We start from the raw sequence: 25,872 nt of genomic DNA, 5'->3' as shown, positions 1-25,872 counted from the left end.
TGGGTGATCATTGTTTTCAGAACTGGCACTGTTCTTATTCAGATTTGCCTTTTGCAATTCCTTAGTCTAGATTGCTGTGGGATTTTTTCACACTTGTATGCTATTACTGTCATATCCTGTTACTTGTGTGACATTTTTATGTAACTTGGAGGACACTTGAGGTGAGTCAAGGGGTAGTGTTAATCACTAAAAGAGGGCTGTGTCTGTCAGCCTGGTTGTCTGTCCTGGAAGATCCCAGGTGATCTGAAGAGCAGAGCCCTGGGGAGGGCAGGGCCAGTGAGGATTTCTGCCTTTTGTGTCCTGGGAGCCTGTTGAGGTGGGAGGCTCTGGGCATTCCAAAGCTGCTTTGGCCTGTGCTGATCATAGCCTGGGACACCTGTAAGTAACCACTGCAGCTCTGACCAGAGTCACCAAAGAGCCCAAAAAGGACTGGCACTTCCTTTGTCACCTTCATTTACTGCCTGGTGCCCATTTCTCTTCCATGGCTGTCTTCCATTCCCACTGCTCTGCACCCTGTGATATGGTTTTCACTGCTTTGTGTAAATGTTTGCTCACACTGCTGCACTTTCTTGATAACTGCTTGGACCTGAAAAATGCTGAGTTGTGCTACTCCTTAGCAGCCTGCAGTGCTGAACCCTCATTACTGGAAGATACTTGTGCTCTGCATAGTATAATATGGATTTTTAAATATATGTATGTGTATACTTGCTCCTTCTGGAGAGACTGATTTGTTTGTTTATTTATTATTTTTTACTTAAGCATCCTTCCTTTTATAAGGGCTCTGCCTGATGATTTTCATACTGTACCTCTAATTCTCGTTGTCTTATTGACATATGGGATCCTACAGCTGTCTCTTGTTTTAATTAATCTGACAAAAGGAAAGAGTTATGTTAAGTATTCAACTTGTGTAATATTTTAAATTGTTTTTTAAGTAATATATGGCATAGTTTAACTTAATCAGCCATTTAATCTACCTTGGTTATGCAATAGTTCTTTAAAAAAATTGTAAATTGTGGTTGTAGTTGTTTTAGAATAGCAGAAAAGAAGATAGAATAGTTATCAAGTAAGGCAGTACTATAGAATGTCATTACTTTTAAACCTATAGGTAGTTTTCAGAAGGGTTTTGAGGTGTACCATTATGAAAACTCTCATTTAAAAAGTATTCACTGAATACATAATACAGCTTTAAAAAAAATTGTCCTGATTTTTTTCAGCTATTTTTGTTGGATAATCCTGTTTCAAAACCCATTACTATGAATTGTAATATGGTAACATTTTTACTCATTTTTAGGAGCATATGCAGGAAGAACCCAAAGAAGGAAGCCAAATGTTGTGATAATTTAAGAAGACAACATTCACTGGGATAAAATGGCCGTGTTTTAATGATGGCTTTGTCAGCACTGATTTTTAATATTGCATCTTCTTTACATAGATGTATATTTAGACATCTTAAACCTACTTTGTCATTTTCAGATGACATAATACAATCATCTTGAAGCTGCTTTGAAGCTCTAATGCTTGTGGGAAAATTGCATGTTAGAACTTGTGTACAGACTAGTATTAATATATAAAAGATTCATAATCTTGTTTATTAATGACTAGCACGGGGCAATATGAAGGTAATTTGTGACTTTTTCACACTTTCTAATTCTAGTGTCTGACATGTGCTTTTTGCATTACTTAAATTGCAATTTCTGTGTGTGAGTGCCACCATAAGTAAGTCATGGGTATATATTTATTTTCATTCCATAAAGTTGAAGCAGCTAAATGTGAAAAAAACCCCAAAGTTAATTTAAACAAAAGCTTTCAAGTCAGTGAATTTGTCAGCAGCTGTTCTGAATGTACTTTCTGTAGGAATGAGATTAGCTCAATTTCAGTACTAAAGGCCTTGTACCAAATGTTTTGCATTTCTGCTGAGCTGGGCAGATGTGGTCCAAATTCACTGTTGGGCTGATGAACAAACTTTCACTGACCAAACCAAAAATGAGCATTTATGTGTGGCAGATGAAACCACTGTACTGAAAGAGCCTCGGGTTTTTATTGCCCTGCTGTCTACTGCATTTTCTTATGGAAACATCTGTCCAACATGGAGATGTGTATGTTTTACAAAAGCTTCAGAAGGTACAATTTTAACTGTATTACCATTGCAGACTTAAATAGTTATTTTAGTCTGTAATAGTAATTCAGATATGTTACATTTAATTGATGACAGTGGCAGTTTTTCTGAGCATTTATCTTCTGCTGTGTGATCTAACAGGCCCTTTGTACTGAAGTCATGATTTCTGCAGGTGGGGAATCCCTACCAATCCCAACACTTTCACATTTTTGAATATCTAACATTAAATGGTCATATTCTACCTTTGTCTTCCAACTGATGGATATTATCCATCAACTTGAGGGCAGCATCATTCTCCACCTTCTTTTAATGAACTTGAGACATGATATTAAGAAAGTTCTAGAGAGAAAAGCTCAGCTGTATAATCTTTGCAGTAGAGAACTGACTGCCAGAATGTAAATTAGGTTATATTTTGTTACTTTCCCAGTGTCAATACAATACAACACACTAAACTTTGGAAGGTTTGTAACTAAACTTTGGAAGGTTTGCACTGCGCATGACAGGGAATTAGTCTAGCGTTTGGTAGAGGAAGGATAAAAGAGGCACTCTTTCTGTTACAGACAAAACCACTAGCAAATGTGTTGACATGTGTTGACATGAATGTAAGAGAAGAAAGACCAACTGAGAATTTCACTGTGGAAATAGCATGAAAGAGGAACATTAATAATGGGATGAGGACAGTTATTTCATGGGCAGTGATGAGTGGATTGGCACCAGCCTGTGGCTTTCATCTGCACTCACGATGCTGTTCAGAACAGCTGTGTTATACCAGCCACTAAGTTACCAAACTGCATGCTTGGAAAATGGCAGAAACACTGCCCCAGCACCTTGGAGAATGACACTGCTCGTTTGTTTGAGAGCCTGGGGCCGGGGGCTCCCCTGATGCTGTAAACAGAAGAGTTTACACCGGTGGAAGAGCTGCCTCCTTCATACAAATGCTCTGGTGCTTTAAAATCACAGCTGTAGTATGGAAAATGCCCGAGGCAAGTTTCCTGCTCAGCCGGTGGGCAACAAAGCTGTGTTTTAATTCCCAGCTCTCCTTAGGAGTGGAAAACATCTCAACAGGGGAGGAATTTACAGTGACAAGGGTGACCTGTGTCACAGATGACAGAAGGTGCTGTTGATATGGCAGCACTAAAGATTGATGCTTTTAATGGATGTTTTATGTGCTGTATTTATCATTAGCATAGGCAATATGTTGATGCACAGATAGGTTTAGTGTGTTAGTAGAAATGAATGTTTCCCTTCTCTTAGGGTTTCACATCTAAACCTCTTGTTCTTCAAGCATGTTTCCAGTGTGTAATAAAGCATTATAGCACAAGGGTCTTTTTTGCTTTTTTTTTTTTTTGACTTTCATGAGGCCTTTCTCTTGGCAAGTGCCAGAATTTGGTTTTGTACTTCTTGCTGTTTTGTATTTATACATATTTATCTTTTTATTTTGTGTGGAATTGTGATACCATTACAGAAGTCTATTTATTTTTGTACTTTGTTTCATTTTCACCAGTCTCGCTTTTTACTTAGCGCATTCTGCACAATAAACTCTGAATTTTGAACATTAAACGCCCTTTCCGTGCTGTTCCTTCACCCGCCCTCAGGCGCTTCCCGCGCTCGGCCGGGGCGGGGCTCGGGCCGGAAGCTGCGGCGGCGCGCGCTGTCATGTGAGCGGGCGCAAGATGGCCGCGTTCCCCTGGTGAGGCGGCGGGGCCGGAGCCGCCTGTGCCCGGGCGGGGCGGGCGCGGGGCTGGGCGCGGGCCTGTCCGCCCGCGGGGCTCGGGGCGGTTCGGCCGGGGGGAACCGGCGGGCGCTGCGTGCCGCGGCTCCGCTGCCGGGGGGCCTGAGGCAGCCGAGCGCACGGATCGCGTTCACGGCAGCCTGGCGCTGCACGGAGCCGGGCGGGCGCAGCCCTGCTGAGGGACGGAGCCGGGCGGGCGCAGCCCTGCTGAGGGACGGAGCCGGGCGGGCGCAGCCCTGCTGAGGGACGGAGCCGCAGCTCCGGGCGGGTCGGTGCGGGCCCGCTGCCCGAGCCGGGGCTCTGCTGTGTGCGCCCATCCCAGCGCGTTTAGCCGCTGCTGTCCGCCGCAGGCTCTGCAGACAGGGCTACACACACACAGTCAGCCTCTAGCAACGCGCGTTTACAGAATTGTACATCTGTGGGAGCTGCACTGCGCACGACAGGGAATTAGTCTAGCCTTTGGTAGAGGAAGGATAAAAGAGGCACTCTTTCTGTTACAGACAAAACCACTAGCAAAATAGAGCAGAACAAAGCAGAGCAGCAGAGACCCTGAAAAATTGATTTTTACATAGTACAGCAATGAGGTAACAGCCTAATAAATAGGTCTAGTAACACTGGTAGTGGCCATGGGGAAATAACCAGACCTTTACCAGAGTAAGATGTTTCCATCATGCTGTTATCTAATACAGAAGATATTTTCATGCTGTGGGGCTTAGCAGAACCATGGCTACTTTTAAGCAGTATTAATACTAAAAAGCTGTTTTGCAGATTTGCGTGAGGAAAAAAATAGCACCTGTTGGTGCTGGATAGTTGTATTAATATAAAATTAAGCAAATTTTTAAGATTTCAACAAATTTGTTAAAAGTAGTAAAAAGTATATAAAGTAATTTAAAGTACAGGGCTACAATGCAATTTTATAATAGCAATGCATAAATATCTAGAGAAATTGTTTTGTTTTTATGTCTGATACTCAGATAGTGATAGGTACAGTTGGTTTGGGATGTGCTTCATTGTATTACCAATATATGTCTAGTGTTGTAAAGGGATTCTCTTCAGTTTTATGTGCCTGATTCCTTTGTGCTCCCTGTGAGCTTTTTGAAGCACCTGCTTTAGGATAAGCACTGGCTCTGGGAGGGGGCTGTGTGCCTGAAAGCAGTCCCAGGGAAAAAGGTGTTTTACCAGGAGGAGAGAAAAAGGTTTGTGGGCTGGCAGGTGTTGAAGGGGCAGAGTGGTGGCAATTGCAGTGGTGCTCTTGTGTGGGAAAGGTTGAAACCTGCTGTTAAAAGAGCAGCTGAAGCAGGGGTGTAATCCTGCAGGGTGCACAGAGGATGAAACCCCAGCTTGGCCAGAGTCTTATTTTTATTTCCTCTCAAAAGTTGGCTGCCCTGCTGTGACCAAGAAAGGAATGCTTAATCTCCTTTCCCTGGAAAGTAAGCACAACATAATGCCAGAGCAAACTTGATCTTGTCTTCAGTATTAGCTCTGTTACAAGCTGTTTTATCACTTGAGTAGCCACATTATAAAAAATGTACTTTTTAAAGACTTATTTGCAGGGTTTGCAGCTCTTGTTCACTCCCACATGTGTGTTAGTACCATGTGCACTTGCCCAGTGTGCTCACACTAATTGGAATGCAGCTGATTTCAGCCTGGGGATGCTGAGAGAGCTCTCAGCAGTTAAAGAAATGTTATAATTGTGTAGCCAGAAAGAGTTTGGAAGATTTTCCACCCAGATGCTGATTAACCCATGATGCAAATGAGCAAGAGTCAGTGAACAATGGGACATTAGCAAAACGAAAAGGATCTGGAGATCAAGAAAACGAAGAAGCATGTGGTTTTTACTGGACTCTTTCTCTTGCTCTGCTCTATATCATTAGATGTCAAAAGTTTCTCCTCAGAGTGGCACAACCATAAATTGTCAAATTTGTAATTCTAATCTGATATCTGTAGAAGAGCTGCTTAGCACTGCTGAAAATCATAGTTATGTCTTTGAGTAGGAATGGAATTATTTGGAAGTTTAGATTAATTCTAGTGGGAAAGGTGTGTGTTATGTAGGGGAAGTGCTGTTTGATTTTGTTAGTTGTGTGATTAAAGAATTTTTTGTGTATCCCCTGATTTTCCTTATTCAGCTGAGGCAGTAGGGTGTGCTGTAAACATTCTCAGGATTTTGAATGAAACAGAAAATAGCAGCTCTGTATATTTCAAAGACTAAAAAAGACTACAACTAAATGGCTGAAAGTAAAATTTCTCCAGTTTTAGTTTTATGTTATCTCAGTAGAGAGAAATTTGGATCCCTATGTTTGTTTATTTTTCCATATGTTTTTTGTTTTTTGTAAATAAGCATCTGTATAGATATAAGAAATTAGCAGCTCTGTGTATTTCAAAGACTAAAAAAGAGTGCAACTGAAATGGCAGAAAGTAAAATTTCTCCAGTTTTAGTTTTATGTTATCTCAGTAGAGAGAAATTTGGATCCCTATGTTTGTTTATTTTTCCATATGTTTTTTGTTTTTTGTAAATAAGCATCTGATAGCATATAAGATATGCTTCTCTCTTGGTATGTGGTTATTTATATGTATATATACTTTCCCTTCACTCTTTTCAAGGCATGCAAGATCAAGGAACTATGTGTCAGAATCTGAAGTGTGCAAGCTGGAATCTGTACCCTTGGATTTTGGTGATTACCATCCACTGAAACCTATTACAGTGAGTTTGTTTGTGCTTTTGGAAAATGAATCTGAATTCAGACTGATTGTGTTCCTCTTTTTGCATCTGTTCCATTAATATTAAAAGGCTTTGAGGCTAGTGATCCTTGTGAAGTTGCTTTCTGTGTTAGTGGCCTGTTTTAGAGGCATCCAGGTTTATTCTGTTTGCCCTTCACAGAAGTTTGCTGGTGCTGTTATGTGTCAGAAACATCTCTTGACAAATACAGCACCTCCAGCTTGTAGGTTTTCTTGGTTGCATTAAATGCTGAGTAATGGATAAATTTAAAATCCAATTGTTGCATTACAAATGGCCTGCATAATTGCTTGATGTAAGGTTTGGTTTTGGGTTAGCTTCCAGTCAGCTGTGTACTTTAAAACATTTATAATTTCTTTGATGTGTAAGAGGCTTTTAAAGATGTACGGAAAAAAATCAGCTTCAAAGAGATGAGTTATCCACTAATGAATGATAAATGGGCAGCAGCTTCTGCTCAGGAAGGTCAGTAGGGAGAGAAGATGCTGGCCTGAGGTATGGATTTTATGTTCCAGGCTTGAGTGTTGTACAGGAAAAGTAAAGATGAAACTGGCAGGGGAAATTAAATAGCAAGAAAGAGTTAGGACAGGGACAAACCTAATAAAATAGAGGATGGGTACTAGAAAGATATTCAGAGTGGTTGTTCTTACAACTTTGTAGACCTAGAATTGGAAGGAAAAAAAAAATAGCAGTGGAAATTCTACTGAAGAGTGCCCCCACATTCAGGGAAAAGGGGGAAAGAAAAAGAATTAGAGAAAAGTGAGGGAAGAGAAAGCCCTTTTGTTTAATAGTTCTGAATTTTTCTTTAGGTTACTGAATCCAAGACGAAGAAGATGAACAGGAAGGGAAGTACTTCCTCTACCTCCTCCTCTTCCTCCAGTTCAGTGATGGACCCGCTGAGCAGTGTGTTGGATGGCACTGACCCCTTGTCCTTGTTTGCAGCAGCTGCAGATCCTGTGACTACTGCTCCTCCCATGGTAACTCTGAGGCTGCTAGGGCAGCTAAGTAAAAGAAAGCCAAAACCAAAACAAAACCATAAAGCCAACCCTGGATAAAATGTATTGTCTCACCAGTGAAGAGGTTAATATAGGAAATATACCTACTTTTTTATTTACCTACTTTTATCTGGTTTATGTTGACATCGGTAACTCTGAGGGCTGCCAGGGCAGCTAAGTAAAGGAAAGCCAAAACCAAAACAAAACCATAAAGCCAACCCTGGATAAAATGTATTGTCTCACCAGTGAAGAGGTTAATATAGGAAATATACCTACTTTTTTATTTACCTACTTTATCTGGTTTATGTTGACATATTTATTTAAATATAGAATTTTGTTTGATATTGTAACTTTTGAAAGGATCAGCTAGCACTTGAAACATTGTTGACCTTTATGTTGACAGCCTTCTCTTCTTTTTTCAGATCTGTATTTAACTTTTGCACTTGTACTCTTGTAACAGGATGGTGCACGAAGGAAACGGGATAAGGATGAGAGCTCAGCAGTGGGAAGTGACTTTGAGCCATGGTCAAGCAAACGTGGTGAAATCCTTGCTAGATACACAACAACAGAGAAGCTATCTATTGTAAGTGGTGGCTGCCACAGTTGTTTTGATGTGTACTAGACCTTTAATGGATTTTGGATATTGCTATTTTATAATTCTTTCATGGGTAAATACTGGTCTTCTAAATTTCAGTTTTAATGTTGTAGAAGACTGAATCACAAGCTCTCACTTGCAAAGATTATTTTAGAACTGAATCCAAGTCTTCTGACATTTAGAAGCCATCCCTTTGTCTTTTTGTAACAATGCAAATAACTTCTAGTCTTGCATCTACTTCTAAATGATTAGAGGGTTGATTAGCAGTGTAATTACCCTGTGCATTCTTGGAATGCTAGTGAGTCCATGTTTTCTAACAGTCTGCTTTTTCTGCTTCCTCACAGAATCTGTACATGGGATCTGAAAAAGGTGAGCACTTTCTTTACCAGTGACAGAGGTTGCTTGAGGCAGGGTGCAGAGACAAGTTTGTGGTCAAGAATAGTTGAAATGTATTTTCCATTTTGCCTCCATGGTTCTTGCTTTTTTGTGGATAAGAAGTCTGGATGTTTGTTTAAAATAGTTATTGAAAATAAGCCACCTGACCACCTTGTCTTTTATTCCTATGGGCTGATAATTTGTGATTATTTCACTGCACAGCCTTCCACTGTAGCTTAAAACTTTCTTTCATTTAAACTGAGCAATGGTGTTTTGAGGATCATGTTTATCAACTCTTCTGCTAGCTGGAAGGAAAGCAAACAAGTCCTTTGGGAACTTGTTCAGTTATTCTCTTTACATGAAAGTGAAGTGATTTCAGCTGTATGCTGGGTGTTTAAAAAAGAACCAAATGTTAAATATTTTATCATGTTTTCTAGCAAAGAGAATCTGGGCTAGGTAATCATAGCATAGTAAATCAGGATTTTTCTGTATGAATAAACATGCAGCATTTCAGCATCTGCAAAAACAGAAAGCACTTTTTTGCAATGAGAATGGTCAAACACTGAAATTGGATGTTCAGGCAGAGCGTGACCTCTATATCCTTAGATATTGTTAAATTGACTGGATATAACCCTGTGCAACTGTTAGAACTTCAGAACTGGACCTGCTTTGAGGAGGAGAGTTGGACACAGACCTCCATAGAGCTTTTCTATCCTTAATTATCCTATGGTTCTATGTGGTGATTCTTTTCTTACTGGTAAAAATTGCAGAAAAATCCACTCATATTCAATTCTGCTTACTCATTGCCCCTGTTCAAAGTGGATGCACTGTAGATGTGTTTAGATGTGTGTGTTCAGGAATAGTCACTGAAGGAATCAAACCACCTGTCTTCTGTCACAGAAGCTGACTGGTCCATGTCAGGCTCCTTCTGGTTTGTTTCTCTTTAGAAGTCCCAGTGTTTAAATGTTAAAGAAACTTAAATCTGTGATTCTTTGCAGGAAAAGCCACAACTACTGGTTCAGCAGTTTCTGAAAAAGTGAGGACGAGGTTAGAGGAATTGGATGATCTGGAAGAGGTGAGAAAGTTTTCTGATGAAATTACAGCATCATTATAACAGTGAAAGAAATTTGTGAAATAAAAATCTTGTGTGAAACCTTTTAAAAAGGTCCTGATTCTGCAAGTGCAGTATTTAGATAAATATGTACTTTCTGTGGGAATTGTCCAGTAATTAATGCTTATTGTTACAGGATTTGGGCAGAGTCATGTTTTTGTATCACTAGAAACTGTGATTTGAAAATTTACCTGATCTGTTGCTGTTTATTTACCTTCTTACTGCTGTAAAACTTTATGGAGCCCCTTAGTCTTAACATCTGATAATTCTGGTTGCCCCTGTTGCCAAAGCTGCAAATGTCTACCTGAGTTTAATTTAAATTACAATTATGAGCTTGCTAGAGATACTGAGTATGGAAGTTATTTCTCAAGCTGCAGTATTTTACTGTGCAATGGTGAGATGTTTTATAACCTACTTTCCTAAGACCTGAAGGGAAATTGTAATAAATTTTGTAGGATTCTCCTCCACAACATGGTGATTTGAGTCTATAATAACAGCACTTTCCTTCCTTCCCTCCTGCTCTTCTTAAGAAGGTTTTTGTTTTCTTGCCAGGGATCACAGAAAGAGCTGTTGAATTTGACTCAGCAGGATTACATGAACAGAATTGAAGAGCTGAACCAGTCTTTAAAGGATGCATGGTCATCTGATCAGAAAGTAAAAGCTCTGAAAATAGTCATCCAGGTCAGTTTTATGGTTTTGTTTTATGCAGAACCAGTGAGTTTGGTGCTACAACTTGTCCAGTTTCCTTCTTGGGAAAAGAAGGCTTTCTACTGTTTTTCTATTACTTTCTTTTGTTCTTCTCTGAGACAGATTTCTTCCAGAGTTTTATGACTTCTGACAGTAGTTGGATTTTCAGCTTTGTTGTTACATATTGGTTTTGACTAGGTTATGTGGGTTGGAATTCTCAGTGAGTCACCAAATGACAGATGTGGAAATTTTACCTGCTTAAGGGTAGTTAGAACAAATAGCATGTAGTGATTATCAGCTCTTTATAGGACATGTAATTTCCTTTCCTGTCCTCTTCTGCTTCAGCCCCTTGCTCCCTACAAATAATAGCAGAATGGCTTTTTGAACATCAGCATTTTACCCATCCAAATGTATTAGGGTGATTAAATAAAGGGATTTAGGACCTTAGCAAGCTACCAAAAACAGCTCCAGATTTTTAAAATTGTGTGTATGGGGTTTGTTTTTGTTTATTTGTTGAGAACTTGTCCATGGTCTTCCTTTGGGTCATTTGGGGCGATGTGCTTTGAGGAGGGCATGGGGAAATAGGACAGTTAAATGCTCTTTTGTTTGGCTTGGCCTTTAAAAAAGGCCAGAGGCAGAGTGCAGCAGAGGACAGATGAGATAATGACATCCTTAAAAGCTGTAAAACTGATGTAATGCTCATAGTCATCCAGTGGGGTTATATAAAGTCAGGATTTTTTTTGTCATTCTGGATACTCTTGTGAAAACTGCTTGAAGTAATTTCATCTTAAATTGTGGTAAAGACAAAAAAGGAAATGAAACATTAATGAAGTGAGATCAAACAATTATATGTGACCTAGGGTGACTAATGTACTATTGTAATACTATGAAATCAGCACTGTTATTGCTATTTAAAAAAAATCCATATATAGGATTGTGAAGTGTGACTATGGTCTTTGGATGAGAAGAAAAGCAGCAGGGATGTATTGTAGTTAGAGTGCTTTGTGTGAAATATATAATATATATATATGTGTGTGTGTGATAATGCAGTGATGATCATTGATACTTCCATACGTTCTTTTGCAACTGGTTCACAAAAATTTTTGAAATAATACAGTTTCTGATGGGGGATCCAATGCTTCCTTTTAGGAAAGTGGTACCAAAGCTGAATGTGTTTATCTCTGCTAAAGTGTTGTTCACTTAGCACTTAATGCTGCAGATGCTCATCACTAATTGAAAGACTGCCTAAGAATGAAATAGGTACTTGTGTAATTAATGAATTTAAAATTTTCATGAAGGATAAAATAAAGCAGGATAGAGTAGAACCCTCACTGAACTTTACTGGTTGAGCTTCTTCCTGCAGAGTGCTGTATCCTCTGAGAGAGCTGAGCAGTTCTCTTGGCATCAGGCTGTGGTTATGCACATAGTCTGTCATTATTATTCCAGACTGGTTAGTGTGCAGTAGGAGTTTGGCTTCTGGTTAGGAAATTTCTTCACCAAAAGGGTTCTCAATCACTGGACCAGTCTGCCCAGGGCAGTGGTGGCATCACCCTCCTTGGAGGCATTTAAAGGATGTGTAGGTGTGGCACTTGGGGATATTTTCTATTGATGATCTTGGCAGTCATGGTTTAAAGGCTGGACTCGACATTCTTGAAGGTCTTTTCCAACCTAAGCAATTCTATGATTCTGTGATTCCTCAAGTGGCTTTTTGCAAGATACTTTTCTTGTCAAGATGGAGTATGCTAAGCTGCTTAGAGTAAGCTGAACTAATGTGATTATGTGTGTGAGCTCTAAGAAAAGTGGTACTCAAGTGTTTGTGCTGTGTGTGGGTCCTAAACAGCTACTGAGTTACCTTGCTTTGAAGGTGACTGACCACACAGCAGGCAAGATTCTACTTTGGTTCTAGCATGTAAATGTTGTCACCTGTCTTTCTGGTGCTCTCTTCAAGTTACCCTGAAGAATAAAGCAGAAAGACTGAGTGTGCCCCTTGTTTATGCATGTTCAAATGTTGTGATTTCCTTCTTTAAACAGAGCAGTCTTGTGAGATATTGGATTCCTTCCTGGATTTTTAAAATGTGACAAAAATTTAAACTTTATTTATTCCACTGAGATTGAAGAACTGTCTCCTAATAAAGGAGAGAGAAAGGATGGAGCTCATAGAAAATATTGTCAGTCTCAGAGACCAGAGAAGACTCAGGGCCAGAGAGCACATTTGGCTTAAGCAAGGAAGAAGTGGATTTCTCTCCCCAGTCAGTCATTCACCTGTTTTCTTTTGGTAGAGGCTGTTTTTTTGTTGAGTTTTTTGGTGTGGTCTTTTTTTTTTTTTTTTTGTGAGTAACCTGCCGAAGTTTTTGACTCCAGTTTAATCTAGGACAAGAAAGTATAGCTTAATTAAGTATGTTAGAAATGTCTTCATTGCTGAGTGTGTATTTTAGATTCATACAATCAATGGATATGGTCCTTCCTGGCCTGAACACCCAAAGAGAGTAGAACTAAGTGGGTAATACATTTTTAAATGTGACTTGGTTCCAGCCATCACTGCAGTCCAGATGCCATGATCAGGTTGTGTCCCAGTGGGTGGTGATTGATTAGAGTCCTCCCTGGAGCTGACTGTGGCTCAGTCTGCCTCCAGAATGTTTGAACTAGTTATGTGAGCTGCAGAAATGCATTGGAAAGCTCTAACTACAAAGCTCATTAGCTACACTTCTGAAATTGTTTCTTAATGTAATCTATATTACATTTTTGTTTGATATGGATGCTTAGAGAGATGGTAAAAAAGTGAGCAGTGTCCTTAAAAAAAGTGATTTTAGAGAAGTGCTTTTTAATGCTTTATCAAGAATTTGTCTTGTCTGAACAAAAGCACAGATCTTCATGGTCAGCTGAAACTCTGCATTGTAGATTACCCTGTAAAAGGAAAACCAGGTCTGTGTAGCTCTGGAAATTAAAAGTAACCTGAAAATTACAACAAGCACCATGGTCTGTTATGTTTGTTGTCCTTGTGCCTTTGGCTTCATAGTTCATGTTGGTCCTTTCCACCTGTGGATATTCATCCATTCCAGCTTTTCTGGAGTAAAAACACAGACTTGTGTTGGCCTCTAAAAATGTTTCTTTGTTTTTTTTCTCCTTCTAGTGTTCTAAGCTGCTTTCAGACACAACAGTAATCCAGTTTTATCCAAGCAAATTTGTTTTAATTACAGATATCCTTGATACTTTTGGTAAGTAGCTACTGTGCCAGTCTTACTACACAAATGTTAATAAGATTATTTTTTGTAATGTTACAAAGTATCAAAGTTATCAAAAAAAGCCCGAAATGACTTTTAGTTGTAACATGGAATATTTCCAGCATAAACATTTGGACCCTGGTGGTAAACATGGTATATAACTAAAAAGTCTCCTAAGAGCAAAGTCCTTAAGAGAAAAATATTTCATTTTGTGCTTCTGTGTTTTATGTATTAGTGAATATCTAGAACAAAATGTTAGGAAAAGTCATGATCTCTGCATTTTGAAATTAAAAACATGCTGTCATTATAAAAATATTTTGGATTTTAACACCCTTTTGTCTCAATATTTCATTATTTTTGTATTTTGAAGAATAGAAGTCAAAGTTTTCTTTGGCTGAATAGGGACTGTGAAATGATCAGAATGTAGTTATTGATTTTTTTAAATATATTTTTTAATTTGTAAGTGAACTTGTCATCCACTTCATGTTGTTCTCTAATTTTTCTGCCATGTTATGAAAAATATTTACAGTGGTTTTGAAAGTTGGAGTGTATTTTGGTGCCAGCAGGATATGCTACGACAGAGATCCAATTGTTCTTTCAGGTCGTGCTTCCTCTTTGTGCTCCTTCCTCCTTGCTGAGGGCTGCTAGAGATAACACAATGTCCACACTCAGCAAAGTCGGGACAGCAGCTGTCCTTTCCTGGCCTGGGAGGAATCTGACCTGTGTGTTACCTCTGCACTTCAGGGAGCCAGAGATTGTTTTTGTAGTGAGAAGGGCTAAATCACACTGAACATTTCAGCCTCACTAGAGGGCAGCAAAATGTCAGTGTTCTGGGAAGCTTTTTCCATCTGATTTCATTGTATGTTGTGAAGGGAACCTTTGACCAGCATTTTGTGTTTTACAGTTTGTTAATTTGTTTTGGGTTTTGTATTATTCTTTTTTTTTTTTTTTTTAACCAGGCAAACTGGTGTATGAAAGAATTCTGTCAATGTGTGTGGATAACAGAGTCTCTCTGCCAGGTAACTTTGTGTTTGTTTCCACTGTGCTTCAGAAAAAAATCATGTCCAACCTTGAGGAAGGTTAAATAGAGGACCATTGCTACTCTATCTCCTATAGAAAAGGTTCTGATTTGACTCTAGTAGCTCTTAGTTTTTAACAGAGTAAAATCCATCGCTTGCAGCTTCCACTGTTCACAGTATTCGTGCAAAAGTACATTCAGAAGGAGTTTGTAAGAGGATGTGTTCAGTGTTCAGGGTACAGAAACAAAGTTTCTGTCCATATTCAGTATTTCCTACTTGCAATAGTATTATTTAAAATTTATTTTAGCCTTTTAAAATCAACTACTTGGGTGCTTAAATCTCTTTTGTATGCTCTCTAGTCATTACAGATTTGTATACATGTGTTTGTTACAGATTCTCTGTATTTTCTTTTTTTTACAATTTCTGATTTTGGAAGAGCAGAGACAGAAGTTGGATTTGTCAGTAGCAGCTCGGAGATGAGCTCCAAGTGCCTGAATTCAGGTTCTGAAATGTTATTTACTACAAGATTGTTACCTTTTCTTGTTATGTTCTCAGGTCTGACTGCTCTTCAAGACAGCTGAGAAGCAAATGTATTGCCTAGTTTGTTGTTGTGCACCTAATTTCTTGATGAATGGAAAGAGAATACAGTTTAAACCTAACATGAAAAGTAACTGGTTTCCAGAAAGAATGTAACTATTTCTGGGTTGGTTTTTTTTTTCCCAGATAACTTTTCTCCAGAGAGTGTTAACGATACAGCTAAAGAAACTTGCTTAAACTGGTTTTTCAAGATTGCTTCAATAAGAGAACTCATTCCCAGATTGTATCCTTGTCAAATGAGAACCTCACAGTGTGTCTGCAGGTTTTTTGTAGATTTTCCCAAAAGTGAATGTGTTTGTTTCAATAAAACCCACAGGATCTGATGTTTATACTGGCTTTGTTTTGTTTGTTTCAGGCTGTATGTTTTGAATGTACTTTTGAGTCATGTTTCATAGTAAACTGGATGCCTAATTATTGGTTCTGAGCAGTTTGGCAGTGACAGAGATGATGTATGAAAAATTTTGAAACAAAATCCTGTAGATAAATTGTAAAAATCAGCAAAGTGTAGTGACATTAATTACAGAAGGCCTTAAAATAGTTTGGTCAATATCCATTTGGTGTGTGTTTGCTTATGGTTTTTCAGTGGTGTGAATCTTAGTTTTGTTCCTTAACTTGGCTTCAATGTAGTTACGTGGAAGCAGCAATACTCAAGTGCAATAAGTTCCTGTCCAAAACGTAAGAATAATGTTCAGTGTGGGAAGGAAGTGAATGGGCAAACTTAGGAACTAATTAAAAGAATTAAGCACAAGAGGTCTGTGATTAATGGTGGATAGGGTCTTAGTAGAACTGAGAAGAAGCAGTAAAGAGAGGTTTTGGAATTTTTAATGGGAATGCCATGAAAAAATTAAAGGTGGACTGTGATATACTTTGAAATACAGCAGTGCTCTCAAACACATGTACAAATGTGACATCAGTGTCCCAAATCCCAGAGCAAATTGAAGCAGTGACTTCTGGGGATGAAGGGGAAGGACATGAGGAGTGTGGAGAAAAGACAGGATAGAAAATTGAAAGGAAACTATTGATATCATACTGGGAGAGACAGAACAGGAGAAATAATTTAGGAGCAATGAACCACTGTCTGTTGAATGCAAATTGAAGCAGTGACTTCTGGGGATGGAGGGGAAGGAAGGTTGTTGACATGAGGAGTGTGGGGAAAAGACAGGATAGAAAACTGAAAGGAAACTATTGATATCATACTGGGAGAGACAGAACAGGAGAAATAATTTAGGAGCAATGAACCACTGTCTGTTGAAAACTTTGGTATAAGTTTAATGTTTTGCCAAGCAGTGCCAGCTGCTCAGCAGAAAATGTTCCTTCCCTTGTAATTGTCCTTCTTCAGTTATATTTTTAAATGATGTTGGAAGCCAAATTGGTACTATAGTGACAACTTTATTATCCCTAAAAAGCAGTTCTTTTACTGGAATTAGTGGGCCTCATATCCAGGCTCTGTCAAAAAGGACCTGTGGGCAAATGAGACATGGAAGGAGTTCTGCCAGTTCTGCTTTAAGCATCTGCTTTCCTTGCACCGAGTTACAGCTTTTCCATAGCTCTCCTGTTCTTGAAGCTGGAGGAGGAGTTCTTTAGTTTTATTTGTCTTGTGAATAGCAAATACTGCAGTTTGAATATAGCATATGTATTACTGTACACAGAAATTTTACTTATGAAATAAGTTTTTGTGCTAGTATCCTTTTTCTTTGTTAGATATTTCTGTAACTCATGCTCAATTGTTAGTCTACAAGGCAGCTACTGAAGTTCTCTGTAGGGGATAGAATTCTGTTATTGACTGGTGAAGCTCATTTTCATTTCTGATGAAAACAGGGGCATTTCGGAATGTCTCCCACGGTTAACAGCTATGATTAGAGGAATTGGAGATCCACTGGTTGCAGTCTATGCCAGAGCATACCTTTGCAGGGTAGGCTGTCATTTACCTCCTCTGATCTGTACCAAAGATTTACTGCAGCTGTGCTGCCACTGCTTCAAGGAACCACCACTTTTATCTCAAGCAGTCAGCAGCCTATCTCTTTCAACAAACAACAACAAAAAAAGATTTCTCTTCTGTTTTACAAATGGGGAATCTCTCTTTAAGTGTTTGTAATAAGTAAGAATAATTTTCTGTGCTGCTGTAGGCTGCTGCAGTGCACTGGAGTAGACACTGATTTCCTCAGTGCTTACAGATGCTTGGAGCTGATGTTGGGATCGAGTTTAAGAACAGCTGTAACTGCCTCAGGGTGGTTGTTAGTGGACATGACTGTGATAGTAAGCAAGGAAATAATCAGTCAAAAGCATGTGATTCAATGCTGTTTGTTGATTTGATGTGTGTGACTTGGGTGTATTCCTTCAGCAAATGCATTTTTATCTCTGAAGGAGAATTGATAGATGCCAATATAATCTTTTTCTTTTAATACAGGTTGGGATGGAAGTGGCACCACAACTCAAAGAAAGCCTGAATAAAAACTTTTTTGACTTTCTCCTCACATTTAAACAAGTAAGGAAATAAGTGTTTTATTTGCAAAATCAGATAAATGCACTCCTTAGTCAAACTACATGCTACAAGCTACATACTTTAAAATTAAAGATCTTGCAAGTTCTCAAATCTAGATTTAGGGGTGTTCCTATATCCAGATATAGTATGGGAAATTTTATATATATTCTGGTATGAAACTGCTCTATTCAGCATGTTTCCAGACTTGAATAATATATGTTAGGAGCTTGATATTTTTTCCCCCAGCTTGCATGTCTAATTTGCATTCATATACAAACTTTAACCAGTTTATCATATCTCCCATTATATACCTTTTCACAGCAACTTATTTTTGTCTCTTATTTCAACAGATCCATGGGGATACAGTTCAGAACCAGCTGGTGGTGCAATGTGTGGAGATCCCTCTGTATTTGACCCTATATTCTCCTGCTATAGACTGGATTTTACAGTGCATTGCATACCATGCTCCAGATGTAAGTGAACCTGGTAATGCTCAATGCTGAAGTTGTGGTGAAGAGTTAATTTAAAAGAGTTACTAAAAAACAACCCCTCAGTCAATTTTTACATGAGTGTGAAGGCAAGTAAAAAGAGCCTACATAGGACTGTCTGATGCTCTCTTCTGTACAGGAAGAATGTTTGTTTCCACAAAGCTCAAGTGTGACCACTTCAAGTACATAGGCAGTATTCCTGTTTGTTTCTTGCTGTCCTTTAATCTTTATTTGCTGAATTCATCCTTTTCTTCTGTCATACAGGTACACAAATGATTTGACTAAACTGTAGCTTAACGTAGTGAACAGGCTGTTTTAATCTCTGTCAGTCTGGCAGAGTTTTCACCTCTCCTGCCAGAGATAGCTGACCTGGCTGGCAAGTAGTGATTACCTGGAGTAATGGCATGGATAAAGGATTGCAGATTTGACTTCCATAAAATGGTGGTTTTGATTGAAATGCCTGTTCCAGAAGATGTGTTTTATGTTTAGCTACACCATTGTTTTCTTGTGCTGTAAATACAGGGTAAAACAGGACTATGGGAATGTATTGGAAAGGTGATTAAAAAGCTTTTAGTATATTTCAGTACAGTAAATAAAGCTGAATATATTTGCAAAGTCTCAATTCACTAATTTTAATAAATAATTGTTCCAGGTTCTGCTTACTGAGATGATGGAGAGATGCAAAAAGTTGGGGAACAAGTAAGTGTTGCAGAGTGTAGAAGACAGGAGTCTGTAATGAGTACCCCTGAGTCCCTGCAATGATGTTCTCTCTTCCTCTTTTGGAAGCAGTTTGGATGCACAGTGCAGCTTTCATTCTCCCAGTAGCTTACTAAATCATGATTATGAACATCTGTTTTTGAGATATGAATTCTAAAATATGGTAGATTACTTGTCAAGCTAAAGTTAATTAGCTTAACTTGGTTGCTGCATTCTGGTTCCTAAGCCAAAGTCTAGGACATCTAATGTGTTCTCCCTTAGCCATGTCTCTGATGCCTGGTTTTGCTTCTTCTTTTCTGGGTTTTCCTCCCCTTTTTTCCCCCTGTCTTCCACTGGCTACAGTCAGGCCATGCATGCATTCAGCAAGGGAAGTTGTAAAGCTGCTGGCAACCTTTGTAAGGTGGTAATACTTAGGGATTTGCTTTTTTCAGCATTAAAATGAGTATCGCAAATGTCTCCTAGAAGTCTTTGTCCAGGGTAATCGTGTTGAGGAAGATGGTCTGGTCTGAAAGGTGGATGTACTGACTGGGTTTTGTGAAGGCAGTATGGCCTGCTGATGGGCTCCTCTCTGTGCATTTTATTGGGTAGCTGGGCTGAGTTCTCTGAAAGTTTTTAGCTATTTTTTTAATGTGCTTTGCACAGTCCAGTTCTGCAGCAGCTGAGGAACTAAAACATGTTTATCACTTAGCTGAGGAATGCCAGCATTCTGTGACTGAGCTAAGGAGTGCAGGGAAAGCATGATTTAAAAAATGTGCTGTGAAAGTGATATTGTATCAGAGGGTATAGAATAGACAAAAATAATTCACGTTCTCTGATGTACAAATTGTTTTGGAGAGGTATTGATTTGTGGAACTTATTTTCAAATCAACTTTCAACATTTTTCACTGAATGGGCTCCTCCTCTTTGTTCCTGTTTCCTGTTTGAAGGAAGGATGAAGTGTTGAGTATAATTAGGTTTCTTTTTGAAAGATATGTTTTTGGGACATGTCTTTTTTATTGGGAAGTTGAGTAATCCATTTTAAAACAGTAGTCTTCTTTCAAAGTGGAGTTCTGTGTATTTGTGTCTTCTCATGACTGGCAAGATACTACAAAGCAAGAGGCATCAGTATATAAATCTTGAAATAATCTCAATATGTTCCGAGAGCTACTTTGCAGCCATCTAAGGGAAAAGGGACAGTCTTCTCTCTGTATTGCAAAGCACAGACCTAATGATCTGGAAGTGCTTGTCTAATGAAAAAAATGCAAATTTCAGTCAAATTGGGATGGGACCACTAAGGCTCAGGCAGAAACACAGAAGCTGCTGGGTTATTTTAAGCACTTCACAGAATTTCCCTCAAGGCAAACTGCCCTGTATTCAAACTGTCTGTTTCAGACTAGTGAAGGGCACAGTGTTTTATGAGGCAGCTTCTTGAGCTAACTGATGGCTGAGGAAACTGATGTTACAGTGATGCAGTGAGTTCACTCTTCCATTGTGGCTTTGGCTTGATAGTAACACAAATACCTGTGTGAGTGGTTAATCAGAAATGTCTAAATATGCCATTGCCAGTTTTCAAATGACCATGACTTTGGATTTCTTTTAATCCTAACAGTGCAGCTGCTAGAAATGTGGGTTATATAATGCATATATAATTAATTAAGAAAAATGTCAATAGGGGTTTGCCCTCCATAAGTATTCTTCTGAACTGTAGTTAAACAGAGAGTAAGTTTCTAAATGTCAGCTACTCCTGGTTTGCTTGATAGTGCAGCTGCTAGAAATGTGGCTTATATAATGCATATATAATTAAGAAAAATGTCAATAGGGGTTTGCCCTCCATAAGTATTCTTCTGAACTGTGGTTAAACAGAGATTAAGTTTCTAAATGTCAGCTACTCCTGGTTTGCTTGATATTTCTAAATGATGGCTTCACCTGTGTGGAAGAAGTATTTTACAGGCTGGGTTACTTTTCCTTATCTGATGGCTTAATGTTTTCTTGTTTTGCTTATGCATCATTAATCCTCATCAAAGCAAGCTCTATTTGTGTGAGGTTCTTTTTTTCTTATTATCTTTCTTTTTTTAAATTTATGATAGATGCTGCCCAGTTGTTGGTCTAGGAAGTTCAGATTGATGTAAATGCAGGTACTATTAAGTTTGAGCTGCTGTTGAGCTGCATTGATCTGTGTTGTTCATTGCAGTGCTTTGCTGCTGAATTCAGTCATGTCGGCGTTCAGAGCAGAGTTTATTGCTGCGAGATCAATGGACTTCATTGGCATGATTAAAGAGTGTGATGAGTCTGGATTCCCAAAGGTAACATTTTCTATCTAATTTGTACCAATTCCTTTCCTTTGACTGAGGTCTTTATGCTCTTAGTTGCCTGCATAACTTGTGTGTCACTTGAATAAAATTATTCAAATGGTTTGATCTGAGAATCTTTCTGCACACTGTACCTGCCAGACCAGTCTTGGATGGATGTGCATTGTCTGCTTTTAATTAAAAATTTCTCATTAACTGTCAGCATCTCCTCTTTCGCTCCCTGGGATTAAACTTGGCATTGGCTGATCCTCCTGAAAATGATCGCCTTCAAATATTAAACGAAGCCTGGAAGGTTATAACAAAGCTGAAGAACCCACAGGTGAGTTACTGTCCATTCTGTTTCACTACTGACTCTGTGTTAGAGCAAAGTTGTAGCCAATTGTTCAGTTGTGACATTGTTTACCTTTTCTAAATACACACAGTTGCAAAAAAATAAGTAATGGCTGTAATATCTTTGGATCATCCCATTCTCTTATCTCTGCTGAAGCATAACTTAATTTTACATAACATTATTACCCAAATGCAGCTTTTGAGTTCTAGATCTTTAGGTCTGCATGAATCATACCTCAGAAGTTAATTCTTTCAAGTGTCATTTTTGCAAGTGTATTTGTCACAGTCTCCTGCAAATGTTGGTAGTCATGAGACACATGTATTTCTAGGATTATATCAACTGTGCTGAAGTGTGGGTGGAGTATACCTGCAGACATTTTACGGTAGGTGAAAATTACTTTGTTTCCTTTGAATTTTTCTGATACAGACTAAGTGGTTGTGCTAGCAGTCTGGTATTAAAGATGGAAAGGCTTTGACTATTCACTATAAATGTGTGGGAATGAAAAAATGTATTTCCTTTCATGAAAGGTGAATGGGGACAAAAGATGCAGCTTTGAAGCTTTACTACCCCACAGCACTGAACATTTCTTATCCTTTTGTTTTAATGGCAGATGGGTCAGTTTAAGTAAGGATTTACTGGAGCTATGGTTAAAGTTCCTGGCTTAACTAGAGCTCTGTAAAAAGCTGATGCTTTGGCAAATGGAAATAAATTATGCTACTCAGCTGGTGTTTGGTGACTTGATTTATGTGCCAATTTCATTTTGTAACCTTGTTTTTTGGTGCACAGAAGCGAGAGGTCAATACAGTTCTGGCTGATGTTATCAAACACATGACTCCTGATCGGGCATTTGAAGATGCTTACCCACAGGTAAAGAGTTTATTTTGACAAACCTGTAAAAATCTCATGTACATTTTCTTAGGTGGAATCAATTCTTAAACATTCCTGATAACTTTTATAACAAAATAATTATTTTTAAACACTAGTTTCAAATTGGGAAGCCTCTTGGAACACTGTAATGCTGTGATTTATTCCTCCTTTCTTTCCATGCACATCAGTCTTTTAATTCTGAGAAATGCTAAACTTGAATGATTTATGTATTTAGAAGTAGCAAGAGTTAACTCCTACATCAGCAGTGGTGTTTGCTGAAAGAAATTAGCAATCATGATAGGCTGTTTAAACAGAAGTAAACCATAAAATAATCCATCTCTACTTGGCATTGTTAAGGCTTCAGTGAATTATTGTGTCCAGTTCTTGAGGCTGAATGCCAAATGAGATATGGATTAGTTGAGAAGGTTTTTGTGGTTACTTGGAGGGTAGAAAAAGTGCCTACAAAAGAGGGTTTAACAAACTGGTTTGAGTTTTCTTTCTTTATTTATTTGGCTGAGATTTTTAGTGCAGAGAGCTGGAGGACATGGAGACTCTAAAAAAATGTCCTTAACTATGGAAGTGAAGAGCAAATAAAGCCTGGGCAGGCTGGTCAGCCTCTGTTCAATATGGGCTCTGAAGGGTGTGTAGGAAAAGTGTGGAGGAACAGCATAGATGTAGTTTGTCCCACTTTGGGGAAGGAAATTACGTTGGTGAATGCTTGAAACATCTTTCAAAAGAGTCTTCTATGAATAACTAAGGAAGAATAATCTCTGGTGTGGATAGTCTTAATTCATATTACAATAATTTTCCCCTTTTTAAATTTTTTCCTTTTTCTCCCCTTTAGCTGCAGTCAATTATTCAGAAAGTTATTACCTATATTTATGACTTTGCTCTGCTTTTTTCAGTGGTAAGTGATATTCTCTTTAATAAATTTTTAAGAAGAACTGTTTGGCAGTTTTTCTGCAAGAGAATTTGCCTTGTCTGGGATATTTAGATTGTTTACAAGTTCACAGAATGCAAGGACTTTTTGTCAAGTAGCTAAGTGCAGAAATATTTTCTGTTGCTTACTACTTAAGTACTTATTATTCCATTTCCAGTTTTCTATACTTTTTTCATTAGGCTGATAAATTCTCTAAGTTTGTTTGTTACTGTGGCATAAGTGACAGTGAATGGAAGATGAAATACCATTTATTTGTGTGTGTGTTAATGTAATTGCTGGTAGCTGTTTCTGTGTTATGATACATACTTATCATGCCCTCTCATTGCATTTTCACTTGGCATTGGAGCAAAGTGGAACTCGGGGAGGTCAGAGACTCGGTATGAGGTAGAAAAATAGAAACAAAGGCAGCAAGTGTGTGTCACAGTCCAGAAGAGTGTACTCTTTTAAAGAGTGAAACTCAAGACTGATGCTGTGGATTTGGGGTCCAGCCTTGATCACAAATTGCTTGGATAATTCTGAAAAACTTACTCTCAGCTATATTCTTGAGATGATGCAGACATGAAGTATTTTAGTATGTTAAACGACCTAGACCCTTGCTCTGGATAGACGTGAAATTGTTGATGATGTGTAGACTATTTTAATTGTGTATAATATCTTACCTTTTTTCCCTATAGATATCTGAATTTCTGATGACCCTAAGCTGTTTGAAGCATATGATTGCTTTTAAAAACAAAGTGCAATGTTTGATTCAAACAGTTCTGTATTTTGTGTTCCCTTCTGGATCTCTGTGATCAATAAATTGATACATCTTTCAACCATCAGTCCTTTTCCATTAGCTCCACTTTTTCATCCTTTGAGATGAATTACTGTTTTCAAAACAGATGAACATAGTTTTACCTAAATTGCTGTGCTTATAAAACTTACTCAAAATAAGTGTGTTCTTTGTAACACACCTAATTGTACTTGTTTATGTATTTGTACTTTCAGGAGAAATTCTTGCCATTTCTGGATATGTTCCAGAAGGAAAGTGTGAGAGTGGAGGTTTGCAAGTGCATTATGGAGTCTTTTATTAAGTAAGTGGAGACTGTTGAAGTGAAATGCACTCTGGAGGCTCTGAGAAACTTACTGAAAGATGGCTAGGGAAGAGGAGTCAGTATATTGGCTATTTAATCTAAGAAGGTGTTCCAGGCTATGGGAAAGAAAAAAAGTAAATGTGTCAGTTTTATTAATGTATTGATGAACTGTTTGACTGTTCACAAAGAAAGTTGAAGTAATTATATTAATGCTTACTTGCTTAACAGAATAGTTGTTCTCTGAGCTTTTTTTTTTTTGTGTTGCCTTAGCTGGTTTATGAAATTTATTTCACATTCTAGTTGCTGTGACAGCACAGAATAGAGTATTGCTACAGCTGAAAATGAACTTAGAAAATGAAAATACATTCAACTGTTCTGAAAGTCAAGCAGTCCTTTTCTTTTCAAATAATTAAGAAGTTTCTTGAAACATTTTTCTCATTTCCACCTTCCCTTCAGGTATTTATATTCACTGCTGAGCCTCCCAAGCCTTCTCTCCCCTAGGGCACACGAGGCCAGCTCTCTTGGCTTTACTGCCAAGACATGAGAGATGCTGTGGCCCCTTAATCATCTTAGTGGAGCTGCACTGCACATGTGCCTCTGTACCTAAACCTGACACTGATCCTTCCTGCCTGTCCCTGAGTAGCTGGGAAATTAAAATATATCTTGGTAAATCCAGGATTGTTTTATTTGGATGTTCTTAGATTGCCTCAGTGTGTCACATGTCCACCTTGCTGTGTCCCTTAAGGAGTCAGAGTCTGTGGCTTGGCAATGCAGCTGTGTATTTTAAGATAATATTTCTTGGCTGGCATTTACTGGAATTCTACCCATATTAACCATGCGATCATTGATGTTCATTGGTTCACAAGTGAATTTAAAACTTGTACAGCATCATACGATGCTGGTGATTGAAATGATGCATGAAATGGGTGTTATTCTGTGACTTGTTTTCCATTTTGACAGAGCAGGATGTTTCATCACTTTTCTGACACCCTTTGCAGGCATCAGCAGGAGCCGACGAAGGATCCTGTCATCCTCAATGCTCTCCTGCACGTCTGCAAGACCATGCACGACTCTGTGAAGTAAGGGGAACCTCTGCTGAGAGCTCTCACTCGTGCAGAGTGGGGCTGCCTGACGTGGTTTCGTGTTTCTGGGGCTGTTTGTTTCAAGGTGGATTAAGACATGAATCCAATTAGTGCTGAGGGAAGAGCTGTGCAGTGAAGTGGCAGCACGTCCCATTTGCTCTTTAATTACTGCTGGATTTTGAATACTGAAGCAGAATTTTAAAAAGGAAGTAGCAGTGGTTTTGTAGTTTTCCAGTGAAGCAGAGACACTTTACAATCCAATCTTCAAAACACTTTGAGGGTGAAACCAATGTAATCTTTGAGTTACAGTGAATAATAAGCTATTTCTGAGTTTCAAGTGAATGTGTAGCTACTAAAGCACAGATTGCCATACTCAATTATACCTTTTTATGGGTCAGTGTTTTCAGGCATTAGAAAGGGTGTGA

General features: G+C 38.6%; 1 protein-coding gene across 9 annotated transcripts in view; it reads left to right on the top strand.

The window, feature by feature from the left end:
* LOC120512871 (VPS35 endosomal protein-sorting factor-like) overlaps positions 1-25,872 on the top strand; it is a 64,450-nt gene that overhangs the window by 15,214 nt on the left and 23,364 nt on the right. For 5 of the 9 annotated variants that reach the window (XM_039731637.1, XM_039731635.1, XM_039731639.1 and 2 more), the window contains 21 exons: positions 6,450-6,549; positions 7,389-7,556; positions 8,035-8,157; positions 8,514-8,538; positions 9,543-9,619; positions 10,208-10,336; positions 13,473-13,557; positions 14,523-14,582; positions 15,306-15,402; positions 15,807-15,854; positions 16,998-17,091; positions 17,587-17,664; positions 18,012-18,134; positions 18,802-18,848; positions 21,037-21,148; positions 21,357-21,473; positions 21,814-21,867; positions 22,272-22,352; positions 23,197-23,259; positions 24,280-24,365; positions 25,364-25,444. In XM_039731637.1, coding sequence (XP_039587571.1) covers positions 6,450-6,549; positions 7,389-7,556; positions 8,035-8,157; positions 8,514-8,538; positions 9,543-9,619; positions 10,208-10,336; positions 13,473-13,557; positions 14,523-14,582; positions 15,306-15,402; positions 15,807-15,854; positions 16,998-17,091; positions 17,587-17,664; positions 18,012-18,134; positions 18,802-18,848; positions 21,037-21,148; positions 21,357-21,473; positions 21,814-21,867; positions 22,272-22,352; positions 23,197-23,259; positions 24,280-24,365; positions 25,364-25,444 — 1,848 coding nt within the window. Of the gene's footprint in view, positions 1-1,291; positions 3,677-3,714; positions 3,807-5,020; positions 5,045-6,449; positions 6,550-7,388; positions 7,557-8,034; positions 8,158-8,513; positions 8,539-9,542; positions 9,620-10,207; positions 10,337-13,472; positions 13,558-14,522; positions 14,583-15,305; positions 15,403-15,806; positions 15,855-16,997; positions 17,092-17,586; positions 17,665-18,011; positions 18,135-18,801; positions 18,849-21,036; positions 21,149-21,356; positions 21,474-21,813; positions 21,868-22,271; positions 22,353-23,196; positions 23,260-24,279; positions 24,366-25,363; positions 25,445-25,872 lie in introns of those variants that run through there. The other 4 variants (XM_039731641.1, XM_039731640.1, XM_039731642.1 and 1 more) reach the window with 3 other exon arrangements.

Source organism: Passer montanus, unplaced genomic scaffold, assembly GCF_014805655.1.
Source record: "Passer montanus isolate IOZ18808 unplaced genomic scaffold, ASM1480565v1 scaffold8, whole genome shotgun sequence".
NCBI classification, from domain to species: Eukaryota; Metazoa; Chordata; class Aves; order Passeriformes; family Passeridae; genus Passer; species Passer montanus.
This window is presented reverse-complemented; position numbering and strand designations above follow the sequence as displayed.